The sequence below is a fragment of the Lepus europaeus genome, chromosome 10 (assembly GCF_033115175.1).
Source record: "Lepus europaeus isolate LE1 chromosome 10, mLepTim1.pri, whole genome shotgun sequence".
Classification (NCBI taxonomy): domain Eukaryota; kingdom Metazoa; phylum Chordata; class Mammalia; order Lagomorpha; family Leporidae; genus Lepus; species Lepus europaeus.
The window spans coordinates 58718317-58738687 of NC_084836.1; the positions used below are offsets into that span (position 1 = coordinate 58718317).

General features: G+C 38.1%; 2 protein-coding genes across 4 annotated transcripts in view; one reads left to right on the forward strand and one right to left on the reverse strand.

Moving 5' to 3' along the window:
* Nucleotides 1–20371, reverse strand: part of MON2 (MON2 homolog, regulator of endosome-to-Golgi trafficking) — a 124736-nt gene that overhangs the window by 61366 nt on the left and 42999 nt on the right. For all 3 annotated transcript variants that reach the window (XM_062203313.1, XM_062203312.1, XM_062203314.1), the window contains 6 exons: nucleotides 19837–20031; nucleotides 6571–6695; nucleotides 5730–5866; nucleotides 4834–4987; nucleotides 974–1206; nucleotides 328–409 (listed from right to left, as the gene is read on the reverse strand). In XM_062203313.1, coding sequence (XP_062059297.1) covers nucleotides 328–409; nucleotides 974–1206; nucleotides 4834–4987; nucleotides 5730–5866; nucleotides 6571–6695; nucleotides 19837–20031 — 926 coding nt within the window. The remainder of the gene's footprint in view (nucleotides 1–327; nucleotides 410–973; nucleotides 1207–4833; nucleotides 4988–5729; nucleotides 5867–6570; nucleotides 6696–19836; nucleotides 20032–20371) is intronic.
* LOC133767437 (regulator of G-protein signaling 2-like) lies at nucleotides 7846–8475 on the forward strand. The gene has a single exon (XM_062201854.1). It carries the CDS (start codon nucleotides 7846–7848, stop codon nucleotides 8473–8475), a length of 630 nt encoding a protein of 209 aa, XP_062057838.1.

Sequence of the window (20371 nt, forward strand, 5' to 3'; positions counted from 1 at the left end):
ACTATCAAAAATGTAAAATAAAACCATGATGCATGATTTTAAAAAGAAAAAAAGTCAGTGAATTGTGAAATCCTGAAGAAAAACATCAAAGAAATTAAGTATCATAATTACAAAAGTAGTAATGATTTAAAATGAAAAAGACACTCTAATTTTAGGTTGTAGTTTCCATTAAAGTATGACAATTATGAAATCAAAAATAATATTCTACAAATATGAAAAACTGATATAGAAAATTATGCTTGGGATGAGTTAAGTAAATCATTTTAGTGTCTTTTTTTTTTTCTCAAGATGCTACAGTACAATGTAGAACTTTCAAAGACGTAATACCTGGCATCAAGAAGGAGTGAGAGTGCAGCAAGAAGACCACACCAGCAGGCATTCACCATTTCCTCCCAAACAGCTCTACTAACTTGGGGGAGGGGAATACAATATTTAATCATAATTATAGATATTATAACATTTAATAATATGTCAAATTCTAAAATCTCCTGGCTATTGACATGTCCAAGACTCTACCAATAACTCAGTTATTAAATACTATAGCTCTAACATCTAAATTATAAAAAAAAAAAATCAGAGACCTGGCAACTAAATTCATCACATGATTTTGTACCATAAAACACATCTCCTGACATATGGCAAAATTTGAATGGAATCTGGGATTAGGCAATATTACTAGACTGATACTAAATTTCTGATGTTAAGTATACTGTGGTCTATATAAGACTGTCAAATTTTTTAAAAATACACATTGAAGCATTCATGGGGCATCATGTCTGCAACTTACACTCAAATAGTTCAGAAAAAAGTACAATGAAATTTATGTTAACTGAGAGAACAGTAATATAAATATGATAAAGTGTTAACAATTGAAAAAACAAAGTGAAGGAAATAAAGGAACTCTACTATTTTTGCAGATGCTCCATAAATTTTAAATTACTTCAAAATAACAATTAAAAATATAAAATCATACCAATTTCCTTGTCCATTTGGTCTGATGCTGACTGTCTATCTTGTTCTTCTGAAGACTGTGTTGGTGAAGAAGCTCCTTCAGTAGTCATCTGACATTCTGTCTCAGCCTCTCCTAACTCTCCTTCAATCATACTGGTGATACCACGAACAAGGTCTAGCAAACAATGGAATGCCACAGACATGGCATAACCTTCTGGTATTGTTGGGGGCTCAACTTTGTCCAGCATCTCTAGGCTGAAGTATGAAAAAATTGGATTATTAGTGAGATAGATATGAATGAATATTCAAAAAATTGTTTCCATAATTTGTATATTACAGAAATTAGGATGAATAGAACAGCAAAAATAAAGAGATAATACTGAAGAGTTTGTTTCATTTGCAGGAGGATGCCTTCATTGTATCAAAAGAAACTTATTAGAAAAATTAAGGCCTAATAGTTATCATAACCATTTTAATAATTTACCTGTCTCCTCCAATTGTGCCAATACTTCAATTAATTGTTGATATTAGAAAAAATAGTTATGCTCAAAATATAATAAGACTTCAATAGATTATAAAACTTTTCAAAGTCTGATTTAGGTGTTTTTTTTAAATTTTTTTTTCTTACTTTTATTTGACAGAGTTAGACAGTTAGAGAGAAAGAGACAAAGAGAAAGGTCTTCCTTCCACTGGTTCACCCCCCAAATGGTCGCTATGGCCGGCGCTGCGCCGATCTGAAGCCAGGAGCCAGGTGCTTCCTCCTGGTCTCCCATGTGGGTGCAGGGGCCCAAGCACTGGGGCCATCCTCCACTGCCCTCCTGGGCCCTGCTGGGGCCACAGCAGAGAGCTGGACTGGAAGAGGGGCAACTGAGACTAGAACCCAGCACCCATATGGGATGCCAGCGCCGCAGGCAGAAGATTAACCAAGTGAGCCACGGCGCTGGCCCCTAGGTGCTTTTAGAATAAGATTATCAAATCAAATCAGTCCTTTCCATGAGAGGAAGATGCTTTCATGCTGGAGGAAAATGTAACTGTGAGATCCTCAGGTCACCTATCTTCTCAGATAAAAATCTGTCTACAGGATACAAATAATACTTACAGCATCAGGATACCCAGTTCAAATTGCAGAGTAATTTCCACCCCATGCTTAGGAATAAGTTTTCAGAAAAAAGATATTAACTGTCTTAAATCATGATAAATTGTGAATTATGGTTCTAAATCCCTTAATTGGTATCAGAATGATTGTTTGAATAAAGAATAATTCATTGGGGAAGGAACTAATAGTGCTGGGACAGCTGGATATTTTTATGCAACAAGTTATGCTAGGACCCTACCTCATACCATACACGTTAGCAGGGAGCTGGGCTACAAGTGAAGCAGTACACCTTATACAAAATTACTCAACATGAATCAATGATCTAAACATAAGAACTAAAACTAGAACAGTGTTAGAAGAAAACAGGCAAAAACCTTCATGGCGTCAAGTCAGGCAATAGCTTGTATGACATGATATCAAAAACACAAGCAATATAAGAAAAAAAAAAAAAAACAGGCAAAACAAGATTCACCAGTGTTGTGTCGTAGCAGGTTAAGAGGCCACCTGTAATGCCAGCATCCCATCTGAGTGCCAGTTGAAGCCCTGGTTGCTCCATTTCTGATCCAGCTCCCTGCTAATGTGATGGGGAAAGCAATGGATGACCCAAGTGTTTAGACCCCTGCCACTTACATGGGAGACCAAGATGGAGCTCCAGGCTCCTGACTGGCCTGGCCCAGGCCTGGCAATTATAGCCATTTGGGAAGTGAACCAGCACAAAGAAGATCATTGTCTCTCTCTCTTGTCTCTCCCTCTCTCTGTAAAACTGCTTTTCAAATAAATCTTTTCTAAAACTAAGATTCTTTTTTTTTTTTTAAAGATTATTTATTTGAAAGTCACAGTTACACAGAGAGAGAAGGAGAAGCAGAGATAGAGAGAGAGGTCTTTCATCCACTAGTTCACTCTCCAGATGGCCTCAATGGCTGGAGCTGTGCTGATCCGAAGCCAGGAGCCAGGAGCCAGAAGCTTCTTCCAGGTCTTCCACATGGGTGCAGGGGCCATCTTCTACTGCTTTCCCAGGCCACAGCAGAGAGCTGGATTGGAAGTGGAGCAGCCGGGACATGAACCAGTGCCCATATGGGATGCTGGCACTGCAGGCAGTGGCTTTACCCACTACACCACAGTGCCAGCCCCAAAACTCAGATTCTTCTACAGTCTGATTCTATAATATACTCAAGTCATTAGCTTCTGTTCCCAAGGCACAGCCTGTATGAAACTAACTAACTTAATTTGTTTTATAAATGACTAAGAATAACAACGAATTTGGGGCCGGCGCTGTGGCGTAGCAGGTAAAGCCACTGTCTGCAGTGCTGGCATCCCATATGGGCACCGGTTCTAGTCCCAGATGCTCCACTTTTGATCCAGCTCTCTGCTATGGCCTGGGAAAGCAGTAGAAGATGGCCCAAGTCCTTGGGCCCCTGCACTGCACGGGAGACCCAGAAAAAGCTCCTGGCTCCGGATTGACACAGCTCCAGCTATTGCCACCAACTGGGGAATGATTCAGCTGATGGAAGACCTCTTTCTCTCTCTGCCTCTCCTTCTCTCTCTGTGTAATTGACTCTCAAATAAATAAATAAATCTTTATAAAAACAAATTTTAGTTAAAACATTTCAGCCTTCTATGACTATACTTTCACAATCAAGGCAAAAATAAAGCTGCATGATAAAGTATCACTATCATTACACCATTAGACTGACATATCAAATTTATGATTTAAACTAAGAGATTCTATTTCATACTTTGTCTTAATGCTATCAGAACCATGTTTCAAATATATATACCAATTACTCAAAATATATCTGTAACTGATCAGAGTAATTTCAGCAATGTTAAAAACTCCAGGCAGCATTGATGGCTTTATTTTTGTAAGCATTGCATTTCAGTAAGACTTAAGAGAAAACAGCAACACACTGCTGAATATGTGTTTCTTAACTTGAAATGGCTAATGAAAATTTAGAACAGATATGAAATCCATTAAGCACTTTTAATTAAAAAATAAAGTTTCCAGATTTTAAACTTTTTAACAACATGATTAGCTAAACACATGAAATTTTTCTCACATATATAATCTTGAAACTTAGATATATCATTATAGATGAGAAAAATGAGGCTAGAAAAAAAAGATTAACTAATTGATGGATGGTAACTCAGTTAATATTAGAAGACTCAAGTCCAAAGAGTCTGAAACCAAGCCATATATTTCAAACCAAAACCTATACAGGACAGCTGAAAAGGTCCTTTGGTTAAAAAAAAAAAAAAAAAAAGGAGTTGTTGGGGGGGGGGGGGGAGCAGTGCTGTGGCATAGTAGGTAGGCGCTGGTTCAAGTCCAATCTGTTGCACTTCTGATCCAGCTCCCTGCTAACATGCCTGGGAAGGCAGTGGAAGGCGTAAATGCTGGGACCCATGCACCCACATGAGAGATCCAGAAGAAGCCCCTGGCTTCGGACTTGCCCAGCTCCAGCCTTTGTGGCCATTTGTGGAGTGAACTAGCAGCGGAAAATCTCTGTCTCTCCCTCTCAATAACTCTGCCTTTCAAATAAATAAATAAGTCTTTTTTTTGAAAAATCACATTTTTGTTTTAGAATGTTAACAGTCTATAAACAGCACAAACGAAAACAAAATCTAGGCCCAGATAAAAACTTCGAAAATACAACAAAAGAAAATAACCTCGACATGCATTAGAAATAGTGAATCTAAAAGTTAAAATAAAATACAAAGAGAAGTATTTTAGGATTAAATATCATCCTCAACATGATCATTCCTTATAGAATAATGTCACTACTACTTACTAGGTGGCTTTAGCACTGCCTTGAACTGTTACAGTCAGGATAGGTATCCAAGTTCCTCTATATTCAAATGCTGGTAGCAAAGTAACACCTCCACCAATCCCCACCATTCCTGTGTTAGCCGGTGCTGAGACTGGTCCACCTGAATTGTTGTTTCCTATCAGGCAAGGCAGAAAAATAAGCAAAGATTTAGTCTAAAAATTTACCACTTGATTACAAAGCAGTAATATTCAAATGTCTAGTTAATCTTAACAATTTTTTCCGGTCACCAGATGGAAATTGTACAAGTAAATGAAATTTATCAATTTTCTTTTATTTGAGAGGCTTTCTGTTTCCTCAAAAATACCATTTCCTTTTTTAAATAAAAGCTACTAAAGCAAGTAAAAATACTGACAATGTTGTGGTATGCATTTCATTAGATCCCCCTTTTTTTAAATCAAAAATGAGAACAAAAAGACCATCTATCAGTTAATATAAAGTGGAAGTAGGCAAAAGGAAGCAAAAACCTATATATTGATTTCCAAACTTAAACCACATAAACCTCTTTTGTTAAAAGAAGTACTAACAGTGCTCAAACGGTACTAACTATCTAGACTTTAAAGAGAGGAGTCAAGTGAGAACTCTTCTAAAATGAAGATTAGCTTCTAAACTTTCCTTCTATGTTTAGAGGGAACAGAAAGTATACAAAGAAGAAAACCTATTTGAAAAAGAAATGAACACAGTTTTCTCAATGAGGTTGAAATATTCTCTAAGTGTAAATCTTTATTATCAGTATCTTTAGGTAATCCAAATTTCCCTAGTCACATGACTTCTATAAAATATCCTCTCAGAACAGTGAACACTGTAAATTATGCCATGATATAAAAAAAAAAAAAAAAAAAAAGTGAATATGCCCTTACCAGCTTGGTTGGTTGTAGCAGGATTTCCAGTAGGAGGGACAAGAAACAAGGACTGGATAAAAGATCCCAGAGCATTCACAATGTCACGAAAAACCTTGGTAGAATGTTGTTTCATATCATAGGACTGACAAAATGACCTGTAAAATAATTTTTAAAGTTTCTGGGAAAAATGTTCTAATATATTTAACAATTTAAACATTTTTTATAAGTAATGCTACATATTTTCAATGCCATACTCAAAAACACTTCACAACACCTAACTATTGTACTAATTTAGTTCAGACTGAAGTGCATTTCTAATAACAAATTATCTTGGCTGGTTGTTTTTAATATTTATTTTATTTTTTCAAACAGTAGAGTGACAGAGAGAGAGAGAGAGGAAAAGAGGGAGAGAGAGAGAGAGATCTTCCATCCAGTGGTGCACTCCCCAAATGGCCACAAAGGCTGGGGCTGGGCCAAGATGATACCAGGAGCTTGGAACTACATCTAGGTCTCCCAAATGAGTGGCAAGGGCCCAAGTACTTGAGCCATCTTCCACTGCTTTCCCAAGCGCATTAGCAGAGAGCTAGATTAGAAGTGGATCAGCCAGGACTCAAACTGGATGCCAGCATTGCAAGCAATGGCTTAACCTGATGCATCACAATACTAGTGCCTGTTGGTTGTATTAGTCCAGTAAATTCAGACTGATGGCAGGCATTAATCATACATGTTACCTACCACTCAGGTTTTTTCCATATTTGACCCCTGCTCTTCCACATACATACAAAATAGAACGTTCTTTATTTAGAAATCACTAATACTTTATTAACCCTCTATTAACGAAACAATGCTAAAGTTTTACCTTAACAGCTGAGGCTGTACACAAAGTCTGTGTATTGATTCCACTGCAACAGCTCGTAACCACTGTGGTTTATCAGCATCCAGAAATTTCACCAGGAGTGATAGAAATATCTCACATTCAGTTACCTACAAAGTACATGATTTTTAAATAATTTTTTTAAATTAGAAGAACTGTAACTTACATTGTTGTGTTTAAATTTTTCAAATTTGAAATAAAACTGTTAACAGAAAATGGAGAAAAAGAGATGGGGAAAAGTAGTTATACTATAATGAAAAGTTAAGAGCCAAAATAATCAATGTCCCTCTAATTATATCCCTAAAAACACCAGCATATAACATGGTTATATCCTTTATCCTCTTCTTTACACCCATGTGGGAGACCTGGAAGAAACTCCTGGCTCCCGGCTTCGGATTGGCCCAGCTCAGGCCGTTGTAGCCATTTGACAAGTGAACCAGCAGATGGAAGACACTCTCTCTCTCTGTAATTGCCTCTCAAATAAATAAATATATCTTAAAAAAACAAGAGGTAACAAATTAGTATAAATTTTATAGTAGAAAAAGTAAAGAACCTATATCAGCTGGCAGATATAAGATACATAAAGTAATTAGAACAGGGACAGATTTATTAAGTGTTATCATTATTCTTGTTATAATCATAGATCATTTTCTCAGCAAGTTCTTTATAAATAAATAATGTACAAAGCACACTCAAGGTATATTCATTACATGTCTGATGACTGAATCATGGACAAACACAAATGCATTTATTCAAAGCTGGATGGACTGTTGCTGTTACCTCCTAGTCAAGGACACCATAGGATCTCTGGTAGTAAGATTTAAGTTGATATTGTGATTACTAGGCCAAATTGATTCTTGCTTATAAAAGATCCATTCAAAAAGCACAAGATGGATCAATGAATTTTAATGCAAGAAAGGGCAATAGTTTAGGAAAGTGTCAGTTTGGTGTCGTATTAAAAAAGAATATCTTTATCTTAAAAGGTCATTAAAATAATTGTTCCTTTCCAATACATGTCTGTATAAAGCCAGATTTTCTTTGTGTTTCAACCCATGCCACACCACATCAAAATGAAAACAGAAGATTGAGCCAGATTCAAGAGACAAAATGCCTTTAGAAAATATAGCTTTCATAAAAATAACTTCTCATTTTCATATGTAATATACAGGTTTAGTATCTCCTCAGCCATAATTTCAATAGAATAATGATTGAATAACTCATATAAAGAAAAGCTCCTAAACTCTGTATGGAGATCAGCGAATGCCAAGTGTTTTTATGGAGATTCAGCCCGACTGTGGAGGTATGGACGAGAGCATAGGCAGTGGCACCAAGTGCGTGGAAAAGCAGAAGACGAAACGGTCCTTATTAAAAGATTGGAAGACACAATTGAGTTACTTCTTGCAAAATTCTTCCACTCCTGGGAAGCCCAAAACCAGCAAGAAAAGCAAACAACAAACTTTCAGCAAGCCTTCCCCAGAGGAAGCACTGCTGTGGTCAGAAGGATTAGAGGAGCTGCTGGCCAGCAAATATGGTGTGGCTGCTTTTAGAGCCTTTTTAAAATCTCAATTCTGTGAAGAAAATATAGACTTCTGGCTGGCTTGTGAAGAATTCAAAAAAATTAAATCACCCCAGAAGCTGTCCTCAAAAACAAAGAAAATATATATAGAATTCATAGAAAAAGATGCCCCAAAAGAGGTAAACATAGACTTCCAAACCAAAATTCTTATTGTCCAAAATATACAAAATGCTACAACTGGCTGTTTTATGTCTGCACAGAAAAGGGTTTACAGCTTGATGGAGAATAACTCCTATCCCCATTTCTTGGCATCAGAATTCTACCAGGACTTGTGTAAAAAACCACAAATCACCACAGAGCACCATGCTATATGATTTGAAAAAGGGAGCCCCAGAGTGGGAGACATGTCTTTCTGTATTCTAAGGTAGAAGGCTTTGACCTGCCAAAGAGAATGACCTTGAATTCAGCCTGGATGTTTGGGAAACATCCCTCAGAAGTACTGATTCCAAGTTGGGTAGTGAATCAGGAAGCTGGTGACTGTCTAGGAGAATCTTGTATCAGAAATTTCCACTGCTCTACAGACACAGAGAAAGAATATGTGGCCTGAATGTGGTGGGTCTCACTGGAAAAGCAAGAATATGAAATGGAAGATAACACAATTTATCCAAACACATGAAAAATCAATGTCTGAGATTATGTGGCCTTGGCTAGCTGGCTGTACATCTTTCCTTAAACCCATCCATATTACCACATAGTGGCTTTATTTTTCAGTTTTGAGTCCTAACATTAGCAGGTTTACTCTGTGCAAGAGTATTGAAGTTCTTGTGACTCCAGATCATCCATACTATTCTTATGCATGGTTGAACCTGAAATGGTCTGTTTGAATTGTTAAATGGTTTGTGAAATAGAGTGGGTGCTCATGTGTAGAAAACTACAGTGTCTGTTACAAGTGCTAAAAACTGTCTTGAAGGCAGCAGAAGTTTGAAGTGGTCTTTGGATACTTTAATACATTTATTTTTGATAAATAATGCCATTGAAAAAAAATAAATAATAATAAAAAAGAAAAGCTCCTAAATATTTTTAAAAGAGTAAAAAGACATCTTAAGACTGAAAGGTATAAGAATTATTTTTCTATTATATCCTAAGGAGATACAGAGCATCCAAGTTTAAATAAACAAAGATAAGAGGCATTTTATATATATATATATAAAATATTTAAAATAAATAAATTATATATTATATAATAAATTATAAATAAAATATAAAATACATATATAATATATAAAATATATAGATATATAAGATCATTCTGCAATTACCAGGCTTCTAACTTTCACTCTTCAAGAAATAGGAATGTCTGGGTTTTTCTAACATAGTAATTTGGAAAGCCTTTATGTAACCAATTATGCTAATTAATATCTTACATATATCTGGAGAACTTACCTTTGCACACTCTTAAGAGTTCCCTTACCAAGAAGGGACATTTTATCAGTTGGTCAGTATCATCTCCAATGATCAAATAAAGTAGAGAAAAGGCAAGCCTCTTCCTTCAGGCAGTAATATTCAATCCTTTCTATAGAAGACTGTGCTATTATATGCCTTCTCCACAAGTTGGGGAACAAAAGTCAAAATGTGGAGAGTGATAAAGAAGAAGTACAAGAAACTTTGGCACTGGCAGCCTTGGAGACCAAAAGAAATGAGAACTAGGAAAAAAGTGAAGTAGCAAAACGTACCAGGGTTATAGGACAAGAGTTTGGCCAAGTGTTCAGGATGCCTGTGTCCCCTATCAGAGAATCTGGATTCGAGTCACAGTCTGCTTCTGACTCCAACTTTGCTGCTAATGAAGACCTTGGGAGGCAGCTTGACAGCTCATGTACTAGGTTCCTGACATCCATGTGGGAGACCTGCATTGAGTTCCTGGCTCCCCACGTAGACCCAGCATGTGGGGAGCAAACTAGTAGGCAGGAGCACTAACACATTTTTTAAAAATAATAATGAATAAATTTTTTTAAAATGTAATGGGGTTAAGAATGTGTGTTTGGGGTCTAAAATAATTATTATTAATACCTCAGCTCTGGAGCTGAGAAACAGCATGCTCTCAGGCAAATTATATAAATATCCTGACCCCTATATTCTCCGCCATAAATCACAACTATGAATGCTTCATGGAGTTGTAGTAAAATTTAATGAATTAATATACATAAAGCAGTTCTATGGACTGAATATTTGTGTCCCCCCACACCCCAGACACACCCACCACCAAATGCATATGTTGAGCCTAATCATCAATAAGATCATGTATTTGGAGCTAAAGTCTTTGGGAAGTAATTAGGTCATGATAGAACCCTCATGAATAGGATTAGTGACTCTGTCAGTAGAGCCATGAGAGATTATCTCCTCCTGTTTCCACTCTCTACCAAATCAGGATATAAGGGGAAGACAGGAGAAACCAGGAAGTGCACCCTCACCCAGACTTCAGATATGATGGCACCTTTTAGATTTCCCAGGCTCTAAGAACTGAGAAATAAATGCTTGTTGTTTAAGCCTTCCAGACTCTAGTATATTATTTATAGTAGGCTAACTTTACCTAGTGTTCAGAATATGTGCTTCAATATAGCAATTTCATCCAAAACTAAAATTACTGATATTTATATCTCTGAAAAATTCATTGGATGAATTGCTAGACAACAGAACTGCTACACAGAAACAAAGCATCATGGTCTGGTGAGCTGCCCTAAATAATTAACCACAGATTACATACATGTCTTAAACAACAGAAATTTATTTCTCACCATTACAGAAGATGAAATTCTTAGATCAGGGTCCAGCAAGATCAGGTTCAATAGAGAGTACTCTTCCAAGCTTGCAGATATCTGCCTTCTTGCTGTGTCTTTATTCTCTCCGGTGACTCTTATATGGGCACTAATCCCACCCTGAGTGACCCACCCTTATGACCTCACCTAAGCCTAACTGCTTCTAAAAGACCACGAAAGTGCCATCACATTGGGGATTACCCTTCAACATAAAAATTTTAGGGAATATAATATAGTTCACAGTATCAAATTTTATAAAAACATAAATAATTTAGTAGATCCTGGTTTAGCAACAGAAACAAAGGCTACCTTCTAAATTTGCTATGAAGAAGTAACCATGTACATTACTGTGAAGAACAAGAGTTGGTTCTCCATGACTGACAAGTAGATAAAAAAGGAAAAGGAGAAACGCCTTCTCTTCCTGTGGGGTTAACCTAATGTAGTCTAGCCAGAATTCTACATTCAGAAGAAGCCCTCTAAGACAACCCTGTGAATATTTAGGGAACAACTGGAGAGGTGGTATTGAGTTGGCCTAGTGACCAGAATAAAAACTCCTACTTTGAGCACCACATGGCCTAACTACCTAATCTAACAGCAACTATGGCACCTACACTGGTTCACATGTTTCTTCTTCTTTTCTTTTCTTTTTTTCTCTTTTCTTTCTTCCTTCCTCCCTTTCCCTTTCCCTTCCCCTTCCCCTTCTCCTTCCCCTTTTCCTTTTCTTTTTTCTTTTTGAAAGCCAGAGTTACAGAGAGAGGAAGAGACAGAGATCTTCCATCTGCTGGTTCACTCCCCAAGTGGCTGCAACAGCTAAAGCTGGCTAGGCAAAGGCCAAGAGCTTTATCCGGGTCTGCCATGTGAGTGCAGGGGTACAAGGACTTGGGCTATCATCTGCTGCCTTCCCGGGGCACATTAGCAGGGAGCTGCATCATAGAGGAATAGCTGGGACTCAAACCAGCACTCACATGGCATGCTGGCACTACAGGTAGTAGCTAAACCTGCTACACCACAAAGCTGGCCCCCATTTCTTCTTCTTTAAAGCAGTCAAAAACAATGAAATCCGGTCATTTGTAACAAGATGGAGGAATCTGGAAAACATTATGCTGAGTGAATTAAGCCAGTCCCAAAGGGACAAATATCATATGTTCTCCCTGATCGGCGACAACTAACTGAGCACCAAAGGGGAAACCTGTTGAAGTGAAATGGACACTATGAAAAATAGAGACTTGATCAGTTCTTGTCCTGTTGATATACAATGTAATACTTTATCCCTTTTAGTATTTTTTTGTTGTTGTTCTAGTACTATTGGTTGAACTCTGTAATTAACACACAATTATTCTTAGGTGTTTAAATTTTAACTGAAAAGTGATCCCTGTTAAATATAAGAGTGGGAATAAGAGAGGGAGGAGATACACAATTTGGCAAATGCTCAATCAGACCTGCCCCAAATGGTGGAGTTAGAAATGTGCCAGGAGATTCCAATACAATCCCATCGAGGTGGCATGTACCAATGCCATTCCACTAGTCCAAGTGATCAATTTCAGTTCACAATTGATCACACTCATAGATCTAAGAGTCAAAGGGATCACACAAACAAGACTAGTGTCTGCTAATACTAACTGATAGAATCAAAAAGGGAGAGAACGATCCAGCATGGGAAGCGGGATTCACAGCAGACTCATAGAATGGCAGATGTCCTAAATAGCACTCTGGCCTCAGAATCAGCCCTTAAGGCATTCGGATATGGCTAAAGAGCCCATGAGAGTATTTCAGGCATGGAAAGCCAAGACACTCTGGCAAAAAAAAAAGACCTAAATGAAAGATCTCTGCAAGTGAGATCCCAGTGGAAAGAACAGGGCCATCAAAGAAGGAGGTACCTTTCTCTGAAGGGAGGAGAGAACTTCCACTTTGACTATGATCCTGTCAGAATAAGATCGAAGTCGACGAACTCAAAAGGCTTCCATAGCCTTGGCAACTCATGACTAGAGCCTATGGAGATTACTGACGCCATAAACAAGAGTGTCAAATTGCTAAGTCAACAACAGGGGTCACTGTGTACTTACTTCTCATGTGGGATCTGTCCTTAATGGGTTGTCCAATGTGAAGTAATGCTATAACTAGTACTGAAACAGTATTTTACACTTTGTGTTTCTATGTGGGTGCAAACTGATGATATCTTTACTTAATATATACTAAATCGATCTTCTGTATATAAAGAGAATTGAAAATGAATCTTGATGTGAATGGAATGGGAGAAGGAGCGGGAGATGGGAGGGTTGCGAGTGGGAGGGAAATTATGGGGGGGGGGGAGCCACTGTAATCCATAAATTGTACTTTGGAAATTTATATTTACTAAATTAAAAAAATCCACTCATCCTCTAGACTTTCCATACTGATATTTCTCTATTCTAATTATTTTCACTTTCACTATGTTGTTTAAAATATTTACCTGTGGTAAAAACTGAAAATTGTTCTTCTTAATGACATTTAAGTGTTAACTATATTCACAACATAGTTGTGTTTTTTTGGTTTTTTTTGTTGTTGTTGTTGTTGTTGTTGTTGTTTTTTTGACAGGCAGAATGGATAGTGAGAGACAGAGAGAAAGCTCTTCCTTTTTGCCGTTGGTTCACCCTCCAATGGCCGCCGTGGCTGGCGCGCTGCAGCCGGCACACCACACTGATCCGAAGCCAGGAGCCAGGTGCTTCTCCTGGTCTCCCATGCGGGTGCAGGGCCCAAGCACTTGGGCCATCCTCCACTGCACTCCCTGGCTACAGCAGAGAGCTGGCCTGGAAGAGGGGCAACTGGGACAGAATCTGGCGTCCCGACCGGGACTAGAACCCGGTGTGCCAGCGCCGCAAGGCGGAGGATTAGCCTAGTGAGCCACAGAGCCGGCCACAACATAGTTTTATATATACACATATATATGCATATAAGATATATATACATATAAAACAGATCTCTAGGTTTTCATCTTGCAAAAACAAACTTTATAACAATACCTATTCCTCATCTTTGTCCTCTTAGCACCTGACAGCTATCATTCTATTTCCTGTGTCCATGAATTTTACTACTCTAAGTACCTCATATAAATGAAACATCTGCTGCTTGTCTTTGAGTCTCCATTGACAATATTTCTTTCTCTATTCAGATTGAATAATATTCAATACAACAGATATCTGAGCTGCTTGTATGTTTTGGCTATTGTTGACAATGCCTACTATGATATGGTATGCAAATATTTCTTTTATATTATGCCTGCAATTTTCTTGAAAGCATGCTTCCAAAATATAGAACTCCTGAATCATAAAATAATTTATTTTTAATTTTTTGAGAAACTTTCATATTGTTTTCCATGGTGGCTGCAAGATTCTATATTCCCTTGGCTGGCGCCATGGCTCAATAGGCTAATCCTCCACCTTGCGGCACCAGCACACCGGGTTCTAGTCCCGGTTGGGGCGCCGGATTCTGTCCTCATTGCCCCTCTTCCAGGCCAGCTCTCCGCTAAGGCCCGGGAAGGCAGTGGAGGATGGCCCAAGTGCTTGGGCCCTGCATCCGCATGGGAGACCAGGAGAAGCTCCTGGCTCCTGGCTTCAGATCAGCGCGATGCGCTGGCCGCGGCGGCTATTGGAGGGTGAACCAATGGCAAAAGGAAGACCTCTGTCTCTCTCTCTCTCTCACTGTCCACTATGCCTGTCAAAAAAAAAAAAAAAAGATTCTATATTCCTACCAACAGTACACAAGGGTTCACATCCAATACTTGCTATTTTCTGGTTTGTTTGGACTTTTTAGTTTTGTTTTGACAGTGGCCATATTAATGAGTGTGAAGCAGTATCTTATTTCGGTTTCACTTTGCATTTCTCTAATAATTCAAATGTTGAACATCTTTTCATATGCTTGCTAGACATTTGTATATTTTATTTGGAGAAATGTCACATCCAAGGCCCACTTTTGATTGAGGTATTTGGAATTTTGTTGGTGTTACTGATATGTAGGAATTCTTTGTACACTGTAGCTTTTAATCCCCTTATCACTGATACACATGACTTGTAGATATTTTCTTACATTCCAAAGATTGCCTTTTCATTCTGTCAATTGTTTCCTTTGAGGTGCAGAAGAATGAAGTTCTATTTACTTGCATTTGTTATTTTTTTCTTTTGCTATTTGTGCTCTGGTGTCACAGGAGGAATGTTCGCCAAATTTAACATCATGAAGATTTTTCCTTAAGTTTTTAGAAATTTTATAGTTTTAAGTCTTATCTGAGTTGTTTTTTGTAGGTGATATAAGGTAAAGGACCAATTTCATTCTTCTGAGTATAGATATTCAGTTTTAAGAAGATTACCCTTCATTCATTGGATAGTCTTGGTACTGTTATTGAAAATCATTTGTCAGTATAATGAAGGTTTATTCCTGGGCTCTCTGTTCTGTTCCATTGATTTTTGTGTTTGTCTTGATACAGTATCACATTGTTTTGATTAGTTTTATGTTTTAAAATCAGGAGTGAGAGGCCTCCAACTTTGTTCTGGTTCAAGATCATTTTGGCAGTTTGCGGTCCCTTGAGAGTCTATACAAATTTTAGGATGAATTCTACATCTGCAAAAAAAAAAAAAAAAAAAAAAAAAAAAAAAGCTGCAGGAATTTTAATAGTGATTTCTGTGAATCTGTAAATTGCTCTGGGTAGCATGTATATTTTAATGACATTTGATTTTTTTAAAAAAAATTTATTTATTTGAAAGGCAGAATTACAGAAAGAGGGAGGGAAAGACAAAAAGAGAGGAATCTTCCATCTACGGGTTCACTTGCCAAATGGTTGCAATGGCCAGGTCTAGGTCAGGCCAAAGCCAAGGGCCTAGAACTACATCCAGATTTCCCACATGGGCCCAGGCACACAAATAATCTTCTGCTACTTTTCCAGACACATTTTTAGGGAGCTGGATCAGAAGTGGAGCAGCTGGGAGTCAACCAGCACTCATGGGATGTTGACATCACAGGTATCATTATGCCAGCCCCAATATCAGATCTTTTTTTTTTTTTTAAAGATTTATTTATTGATTTGAAAGGGAGAGTTAGAGAGAGAGAGAGAGAGAGAGAGGGAGGAAAGGAGGGAGGGAGGGAGAGAGGGAGGTATTCCATTCTCTGGTTTCACTCCCCAAATGGCTGCAACAGCCAGAGCTGGGCCAATCCGAAGCCAAGAGCCAGGAGCTTCTTCCGGGTCTCCCACACACACAGGTGCAAGGGCCGAACAACTTGGGCCATCTTCTTCTTCTTCTTTTTTTTTTTTTTTTTTTTTGACAGGCAGAGTGTACAGTCAGAGAGAGAGAGACAGAGAGAAAGGTCTTCCTTTACCGTTGGCTCACCCCCCAATGGCCGCCACAGCCGGCGCACCACACTGATCCGAAGCCAGGAGCCAGGTGCTTCTCCTGGTCTCCCATGCAGGTGCAGGGCCCAAGGACTTGGGCCATCCTCCACTGCACTCCAGGGCCACAGCAGAGAGCTGGACTGGAAGAGGGGCAACCGGGACAGAATCTGGCTCCCCAAGCGGGACTAGAACCGGGTGTGCCGGCACCGCAGGAGGAGGATTAGCTTATTGAGCCACAGCACTGGGGACTTGGGCCATCTTCTACTGCTTTCCCAGGCCATAACAGACAGCTGGATTGGAAGTGGAGCGACTGGGACTCAAACAGGCACCCATATGGGATGCCAGCATTGCAGGTGGCAGTTTTACGCACTATGCTACAGTGCCAGCCCCAATATTAGATCTTTAGATCACAAACACTGGATATCTTTCTATTATTTTGTGTGCTTGTTAATTTCATTAATATTTTATAGATTTCAGTGTATAAATATTCCCTCTCCTTGTTTAGGTTTACATCTTAGTATTTTATTCTTTTTGATGTTATTGTAAATGGAACTATTTTAATTTTTTTCTCAAATAGTCCATTGTTAGTGTACAGAACAGAACTAGTTTGTGTTGATTTTGTATCTTGCAACTTTACTGAATTTGTTTATGAGTTCTAATAGGTTTTTATTTATTTATTTATTTTTGGTGCTGAATTTTTAGTTTTCTTTCTTTCTTTCTTTCTTTTTTTTTTTTATTTTTGACAGGCAGCATGAACAATGAGAGAGAGACAGAGAGAAAGGTCTTCCTTTTGCCGTTGGTTCACCCTCCAATGGCCGCCGCGGTAGGCGCACTGTGGCCGGCGTGCTGATCCGATGGCAGGAGCTAGGTGCTTATCCTGGTCTCCCATGGGGTGCAGGGCCCAAGGACTTGGGCCATCCTCCACTGCACTCCCTGGCCACAGCAGAGAGCTGGCCTGGAAGAGGGGCAACCGGGACAGGATCGGTGCCCCGACCGGGACTAGAACCCGGTGTGCCGGCACCGCAAGGCGGAGGATTAGCCTAGTGAGCCGAGGCGCCGGCAAATTTTTAGAGTTTTCAACATATGTCACCTGCAAATGGAGATAATTTTATTTCTTCCTTTCCCATTTGGACATCTTTTACTTTTTCCTCTTTCCCTAATGGTCTAGCTACAACTTCCAGATCATGCTAGTGAAGGTAGGCAACCTTGCCTTGTTCTTGATCTTAGAGGGAAAGTCTGTAGGTTTTCACCATTAAATGTCATATTACTCATTAACTTTTCACAGACAGCCTCTATTACACTGTAGTTTACTTCTAGCCCTAGTTTACTGACTAGGACTTTTATCCATGAAAAGGTGAAGAACTTTGTCAAATGCTTTTTCTGTATCAACTGAGATGATCTTGTGTTTTTTGTCCACTGGATATATTCCAGGAATATATCCCATTTGATCATAGTGAATATACCTTTTAATGTACTGTTGAATTTAGTTTCTTAGATGGAGGGGTTGCATCAATATTCATTAAGGATATTTACACATAGATTTCCTTTTTCTTGTAGTATCTATGGCTTAATAGCAGATAATGCTGGCCTCATAAACTGAGTTTGCAAGTATTCTTGGAAGAGTTTGAAAAGGATTGATGCTTACTTGGTAGAACTGTTGAGTAAAGCCATGTGGTTCTAGCCTTTTGCAGGATGGGGGGTTGATTACAGATTTTTGATTCACTCTCTTTACTAGTTATAAGTCTGCTTAAATTTTTTATTGTGATTCATTCTTGGTAGTTTATACTTTTCTATGAATTATTCATTTCTAAATTATCCAATCTGTTGCTGTATAACTGTTCCTAGTAGACTTTTATAATCCTTTGGTATTTGGGTGGCATCAACTGTGACAACTTCTCTTTCATTTCTCAATATGGTTATTTGAGTATTGTTTTTCACACAGCTAAGGGATTGTCAATTTTGTTGATCTTTTTGAAAAACAAACTCGCAGTTTGATCAATTCCACCTGCTTTTCTTTTCTCTAATTTATTTCTGCTGTAATCTTTATTATTTCCTTCCTTCTGATAACTCTGAGCTTCAATTGTTCTTTTCCTCGTCTCTTGAGGCATATAACTACTTTATTAAGATCTTTCTTGTTTTTTTTTTAATATAGGCATTTATCACCATAAACATTCTTTTCAGTACTGCTTTTGCTGCATCTCGTAAGTTTTGTTGTATGTTTTCATTTGTCTCAAGACATACTCTAATTTCCCTGTGACTTCTTTGAACAAGTGATTGTTTAAGATTGTTATTTAATTTCCACCTACTTGTGATTTTCCTCAATTTGCTTGATTTCTGGTTTCACTTGGTATGATTTCAGTCTTAAATGTTTTAAGATTTATTTTGTGGCTTAGTTTGTCATCTAGCCTGGAGAATGTATGTGCAATTGAGCAGAGGGCATGTCCTGCAGATGTTAGGTGGAGCCTGATTGGCCCAATGTTGTTAAAATCCTCCGTTTTCTTACTGATCTTATGTCTGGTTGTTCTACCCATTATTGAAAGTGGGTATTGAAAACTACTATTATCGTGTTGTCTAATTTTGTTAATTAAAAATAATGATATAAAGGCTAAACCATTACACAATACTAAATTTGGCTTAATATAAAATTAAAGAAACATAATGCTCTACATTTTCTAAGAAATATCATTTGAATGTTTAAGAGTAAATCACTACACTAATAGAATTATGATCAAGAGTATCACAAAATATTCTTTATCAATAAATTTGTGCAATATAGATAAAATATTGGACCACAAGTCAAAGAAGTTGATTTTTAATCCTAGATTTCATCAAATCCTTATCGCTTGACTTTGTTACAATATATGAAATAATATGAATGAAAGCAGAATAAACTGAAGATACAATAATTTTAATTATCCTTAAAATGAGCTATAAAAAATTAGCTAAGAAGCTCAGTTCCTAAATCACAAATTCTATGCTGCCTTCAAATAACAGGCTATGACTCTCCTCAACATACATCAGAAAATACCATATATACCTAAGCAAGATTCAAGAGAGGACAGGAGGAATCTTTGGTATATCTAGGAGAATATCTATAGGTTCTTAAAAAATTTTGCTGAAATAGGCTGGCGCCGTGGCTTAACAGGCTAATCCTCTGCCTTGCGGCGCCGGCACACCGGGTTCTAGTCCCGGTCGGGGCGCCGGATTCTATCCCGGTTGCCCCTCTTCCAGGCCAGCTCTCTGCTATGGCCCAGGAAGGCAGTGGAGGATGGCCCAAGTCCTTGGGCCCTGCACCCGCATGGGAGACCAGGAGAAGCACCTGACTCCTGGCTTCGGATCAGGGCGATGCACCGGCCGCACGGCCATTGGAGGGTGAACCAACGGCAAAAAAGGAAGACCTTTCTCTCTGTATCTCTCTCACTATCCACTCTGCCTGTCAAAAAAAAAAAAAAAAATTTTTGCTGAAATGAACTGAAAAATCTAAACTCATTATTTAGTAAACCACTTTCTACAAAAAGTACAGCCTGTAATTATATACACAAATACTTATGGAAATTAGCACTTACCAAAAGACTGTAAAACTGCTTAATCAGAACAGACACTACTCTCAGCAAACGCATGCAGATAGGAAAATATGGTTTTTCCACCGGTGCTGGAGAAGATGAAGTATTGGAACCTTGTCTGAACTTTATATTTGGAGAAAACAGCTTTATCACAAGAGGACATACTCTTTCCTTGAGGAGAAAACTAAATTCCTGGTGCTATTTGAAAGAAAAAAGAAAAGGAATTAACTTGTTTTGTACCTAATAATTCCAAAACACAGTTTCACCAGCAAATAAAACTCCTTAATAATCATTACTAATAATTTAATTTTGTCAGTTTACATACTTTTATTGCCTTGCAATTTAAACACACTTTTGAAATTCATATTGCTCTGAACAGGCCTAAGAACAAAATGATACTATCTCAGGTTTTTAACAGAGTTATCAATTACAAAGGAACATTAAATGAATTTTACAATAGAGTAAGTGGTGATTATTAGGGACTTTTATTGTAGTCGGACACTAGTAATTAAAACATAAAGCACAAAAGAAAAAGAAC

What these genes read in the sequence shown, in the direction of transcription:
- LOC133767437 (XM_062201854.1), top strand. Translation starts at nt 7,846, where the DNA reads ATGCCAAGTGTTTTTATGGAGATTCAGCCCGACTGTGGAGGTATGGAC.